Source organism: Adelges cooleyi, unplaced genomic scaffold, assembly GCF_023614345.1.
Source record: "Adelges cooleyi isolate 19-005CV unplaced genomic scaffold, UGA_ACOO_1.1 ACOO_flye_CR_arks_rails_tigmint_CR_PRNA_306, whole genome shotgun sequence".
NCBI classification, from domain to species: Eukaryota; Metazoa; Arthropoda; class Insecta; order Hemiptera; family Adelgidae; genus Adelges; species Adelges cooleyi.
In genome coordinates this window covers 1,141,956-1,147,968 of record NW_026095977.1, presented here as the reverse complement: position 1 = coordinate 1,147,968, position 6,013 = coordinate 1,141,956, and the positions used below count along the sequence as shown (strand labels likewise).

The window sequence follows — 6,013 nt, the reverse complement described above, 5'->3', positions numbered from 1 at the left end:
TGTGGTGACATGTAAATTATAGTATTAAATAATGACAAGCTTTAAGTCACTTCTTATAAGCTAAATTAATAACAAAAGGTTACGTTAAAGGTCAAGAACGAGTTTAAAGACATGGAAAAAACGTATAATAATAGGTCATTAGCTGCAAAATTTCAAATTTTTCAATAATTTTTTAATACCATATTACTAATGATACTATATTATCAATGACATTCTCACCAGTTTTGCTTAAAGTTAGGAAATGCTCCAATTTGGAAAAATATTTAACTCAGTTCGTAAAACAAATAAATATATATTAGGTGTATATGGTTATAAATATTACATATATTTATTTTCTAACTAATAATATTCGTATTTTATCATATCACTTATATCTGATGTTTCCGACGAAATCGCTTTCATGTCTTCTATGATTTTTCCCAGTTTTTCGGTCGTTGGATTTTCAGTAGCGGCAATGTCGGGCTGCATCTCTGCTGGGTCTGGCGCATTCGAGGGTTTTAGGAAGCGCGGATTTACACTTTTCATGACCGTCCATAAATCCCGTTCCCACACTCTATATTTCAGAACGGCTCCGCCCCGTTCAATGACACAATCGAAATCCGCAATGGCGGTAAGTAACAATTCCACCGGACATTCTAACCGACGCACGGATATCATGGTGTGTTGGTAGGATTTCAAGATGTTCAACTGTCGGTGTAAGACTACAAAAACGGCGCTCAAACGTTCGTGTCTGATCGCATCGTTCGGCGAACCTCTGTGCATCATTGCTAGCAAGTAGTCGACAAAAAGCGAATAAACGGCAAACGACTTTTGAGCTACACGGACGGCAATCGTTTCGGCGACTTCTGCGTAAAACACTATGACTTTGGTCGAGTCCACCTCGGCTGCCGTTTCGTCGTATCTCTTCCGCAAACTTTTGCCACTCACCGGAGACACCAAGTGCTGAACCGTCACGGATTCCATCGGGGCCTTCCACTTGAGTTGGTCGGCGTACAACCAGCCGAAGCCATAACGACGGTTGTAGAATTTTGTGAATCTGGAAATTTTCGTTTTAGCTTCGACCAACATATTGGAACACGATTTTTGAGGTCCGACCCTAGCACCGGTCGGAAGCCGTTCATTTTTCGTCTTCCACTTAATCAAGTCCAATATTTTTCGTTTTTGAAAATTGTGTCTGGGCGTGTCAGTGTTGGTGTCGGTGTCGGGAACGGCTCGGTATACGAAGATGATATCACTGAGAAACAGATACCTGTCAAACCAAATATTCGCAATGGACGTTAGTAAATGGTAGTTGCCACGACGTGATGGGGATAAAATATTATATATAATATACTCCAAAAACTCTGTCCCAGTGAGATTTCTATAATTTTGTAAAGGCTAACGTCAGCTGTGGGACGCAGCACGTGAAATGTAATTATTATTTTTAATCGTGGGAGTGAATATTTTTAAGATTTTTTTGTTTTAAATAACTTATACCGATTTTCGCTATAAGCACTATGCATTTTATTGCACTTAACTATTTTACTTTTTTTAATAATTTTTTTTTATTTAAAAAATCAAGATAGCCATTTTGTTAAGAATAATTTGCTGAAAATTTTAACTGCTCTATAACCAGATTTGGACAATTACTTTTTAAGTTACTAAAGGTTAAAGGGTAGGATAGGAGGTGGAGTACGGTAGAGAAATGCGCGCAGATAAAAATAGCTCTACGCGCTTACTCTTCCGCACTCTACCTCCCATCCTATTCTTTAGAATGATTTAACCTTTAGTTACTTAAAAAGTAATTATTCAATTCTGGTAGTCGACCAGTCAACATTTTCAGCAGTTTATTCTTAACAAAATGGCTATCTTGATTTTTTTTTAAAAATGTAACAAAAAAAATAAAAATAATTTTTAAAAAGAAAAATAGTTAAGTGCATTAAAACCGTGGTGCTTTTAGCACAAATGAGTATAACTTGATGAGAATAAAGAATAGCACATGGTGCTATTAGGGAAAACGTACAAGACGTGCACTTGTGTGTGTGGTTCAAGTTTTGGTTGGGATAATGAAGGCAATGGATTTACATCAGAGTTAATACAGTTTAAGAAAGTACCTGTCTAGGGCTTGAGTGACGTTGACTCGGTAGTTGTACAGATATTCTAGGCATCGGTTCAGATTAAACACCGTCGATTGGATGTCGTCCAGAAGTTTTTCCAATGAATTAGAGTTGTCTATTAACCCAACCATCTGGATAACCATGTCGGTAAACCAATCCAACAGATTTGTCACTTCCTCGGCTACTTGTTCTAACATCAAATTTACCGCACGATGACGGATTTTCATGTCTTGTATTTTGCACACATTTATTCCTTCGATACATATATTATTAGCCTTTAACTTCGACTCTACTTTTTCCTTAAGAAAGTGAGGGAATCTCAACAAATCACCCATCTCTACGTCCGCGTTGACCGGACGGCGCACGATCTGACACAAACCGTCGGATACCAATAGACCGGCTAAAATCATGGATAATAACAAAAATAATTGCACAAAGGACTTCATATTTTTTTCTTTTAGCAACTCAACTTATTGTAAGTATCGAATGAACTGTAGAGCAGTCGCACCAAAAACCAAATCGCAACACTCGAGTTTGTTATTTCAAGTGAGACCCAAAAAAAAAACAAAATATTGTATGTATGTAAACAAATTTTAACTTGTAGTAATTATCGAATAAACTGTAGGGCAGTCACAGTAAAAACAAAATCTCAACACTCAAGTTTATTTTTTCAAGTGTAACCCACAATAACAAATTTTACCGAAGTCACAAAAAACACTTATGCGTATTACATTGAAACACAATATTATTATAATAAAAGCTTACCTCATCATTTATTTGTTCATGACGCCCGTGAACAGAATAACAAAATATGATTTTAAAAATTCATATACGCACCTACAGAGTGTTCCCATTAAAATATTCCTAACCCTGACATTTAGACTTTTACAAATTATTTTTTTTTTGTTTCTAAGATGTCACCGTTGGCATAAATGTGCAATTGAATATAGTGTACTACAATTTTGAATAATACAATATGAATAGGAATGATATTATTACACAGTTTGCAGCTCTAAAAGCTGGAAAAATATACTAAATTTAAAAAACTAATTGTTATTTAAATTCTTATATTTTGTGTAAGTCGAAATATTTTAAATTAAACAGTGTACTGGTTGATATTTAACTTATCGTTAAGTAAATAAATATATACTTAGATATATATGTACTCTCAAAGACTGTAACAGTGTGATGATAACATTATTTATATTTTTGTAATAGGTATAAGATTAATAAATGGCATAATATTAATTAACAAGCCACTGACCACAGGCAAGAGTTATTTTTGGAATTTTTCTCGAAATGGTGGATATTAAAAGTTAAAAATTTAAAACACGTATAGTTTTTTTTTTCTAGATTTTAGGTGGTAAAGTAGTAAATTTTTCCACTTTTACTATTAATGTTAAGATTAAATTAGTGATTTATAGAGTTTCCACTTGAAGGAGTCGATCTAGTATTAAAAAAGCTACAGTGTAATGTTATACGATGACCACGTCATCAATATAGGATACATGTTTTTTTAAATAAATGCGGGCAGTGCTTCCGGCGACTTGAGACTGATGACCAAACAATTAAATTAACAATAACGCTAAATTGCAAATTATAAAAATATATAAAAGTCAATGAGAGTCAATAACATTTCGTCAGTCGACTTTACCAGAGCTATATGTCATCAGTCAAGAGTAATCGGTTGTCGCTGTCCGTCTACAAGGTTTAAGTTCGAGAGTTCGTTCATTTACACCTAGTACTCTATCCTCATTCCTTGTGCGCTTGTCTTGCGATTCGTTCGCACAGTGCACGTTCCTTTCTTAAAGGTACCCGTGTCTTGCGATTCGTTCGCACCTTGTACCTATCCTTTCCCATTTTCTGATTCTTTTTAATCCGGTACAAACAACGGCATTTCGACATCCGCGAAGAACCCGGACAGCTATCCGTTTTACTCTTGTACCAGTGTTTCATTTCAACAACCAGAGTTTAGAGTGTCCAAATACCGTTCTATTTCATTTCTTTTTGTCTTACGACAGTAAACAGTCACAAAAAACCCCACATCATTCTAAACCAACGGCGTCTCAGCTCCAAATCGAAGCAAATATGTAGTAGTAACTGCAATTTTTTATACATAACTAGTAAGTTTAGAAAAAAAAAAATAATATATCTTAAGAATTTCTCCCCGGAAAAAACATAATTTTCGTGTATGTCATTTTAAAAATAATTATTTCTGTCATTCTGGAAAATAATATTTTTCTACATATCATTTTTTTTTTTGTACGGATGTGAAAAAAAATTGCTTATTAAAGAATAAACAAAATCAATTTTTTTTGCTACTATATTTTTAGATAAACAATACTGACAACTACATTTATTATTATATTTAAAGATTGAAAACGTTACCAATATACACTTATTGTTATAACTACAGCATAAAATAATTGATAGTCTGATAACATAACTGATCAATATTGGATAAGAACAAAATGCATAACCGTACAATTGTTTTTACTGACTTTTTTTGTACTATTACAAAATCAATTAATTTATACAAGTTTACTATTAATAATTTATATCAACTATTGTTGTAGCTGTTGTAACAAGTAGTATATATTTTCAATAGGTAACGTTATCTTATCATGAATATGTATTGAATCCAAAAGTGCCAAAACTATGTTTTAATATCAAAACGACCCTGAAAAGTTCCGAAAATGTTTTGGAAATTATTTTCCTAGGTTAAATTCTACAAAACTTAATACAAATTTTGCGCTGTGTTTGACCCAATTTTGATCAGGTCTTTGTAAATTTTTTCTAATAAAAATGTAAGAAATACCGGTTTGCTATAAAAATGCGTAAGCTTAAACTTTATGTGTTCAGTCCATATTGCCATTCTTGTCTAATTAAATTCTAAAAATATCAAACAACTTGCCATACGTGCTTACTGTTTATACAGATTTTATAATGCTCCGCAGTAGTTTATTTCTATGAATTTTGATAGCGCTGTCTTAGCAATACAACTAAAATATGAAAATAATATTCCAAGTCTTGAATAACGTGCATAGCATTCATTTGATTATTGGTGTATGAAAAATGTAGCGTTGCTTTATTGATTATATAATTTTATATGATAAAAATTTGCTATTGATCCAAATATCATACAGCTATTTTAATGTAAGATTTTGACCATTGGCTATTATTGAAATCCTAGTATAAATTCTATACTTACAACCCTGATGATAAAATATAATGTAAATTATTCTTAATTTAAGCAGTTAATCATATATTAAAATACTGTTAAATTCTCAGTTATACTAGCAATAAAAAATACTAAAAAACCAACTTAGTATCAGAAAATACATAATATTTGTAAAAAATTTCAGAATTAACAAATTTTTTACGTTTAATCGATTGACCTATACAAGGATTGCAATTGTAATTTATTTTTCCGAATCCCTTATTATGCACTAGTTGTGCACTTTGCAGTGTTTGCATATGTACTAGAATAATAATTGTCAAGTGCATCAGTATATTTTGACAATAATAATTCACACTTATAATTAGTAGCTGTTATGTCATTCCAATTGAGGAAAAATTAAATATTTTCAACGGCAATAAATCTTTTTCTTTAAATTAGAAAACAAAAGGTTAGACTAAAAGCCAAAAACGAGTTTAAAGACATGGAAAAAACGTTTGATAATAGGTCCTGTGCTGAAAAGTTTAAACTGTTTTCAATAATTTTTTGATATAATACTTATGATCAATGGCCGAGTTCATCAGTTTGTATTAAAGCTAGGAAATTTTTCAAGTTTGGAAAAATCTTGAATTCAGTTCGTAAAACAAATAAATATATTTTATATGGTTATATTATGTATTACATATTTTTTTTTTTTATAACTAATAATTTTCTTATTATTTTATCATTAATCTGGAAC

At 31.9% G+C, this 6,013-nt stretch overlaps 1 protein-coding gene across 1 annotated transcript; it reads right to left on the bottom strand.

The window, feature by feature from the left end:
• Positions 1–339: 339 nt before the first annotated feature.
• On the bottom strand, positions 340–2,563 carry LOC126839543 (uncharacterized). The gene is made up of 2 exons (XM_050574906.1): positions 2,094–2,563; positions 340–1,249 (listed from the first exon to the last, which is right to left on the bottom strand). Exons 1-2 carry the CDS (start codon positions 2,540–2,542, stop codon positions 340–342), a joined length of 1,359 nt encoding a protein of 452 aa, XP_050430863.1. The 5' UTR covers positions 2,543–2,563.
• Positions 2,564–6,013: the final 3,450 nt, after the last annotated feature.

Excerpts from the sequence above, each read along its gene's own strand:
- LOC126839543 (XM_050574906.1), bottom strand. The coding sequence starts at position 2,542 with ATGAAGTCCTTTGTGCAATTATTTTTGTTATTATCCATGATTTTAGCC. Across the intron at positions 1,250-2,093 it reads GTCACTCAAGCCCTAGACAG|GTATCTGTTTCTCAGTGATA; the intron begins GTACTTTCTTAA and ends TTGGTTTGACAG.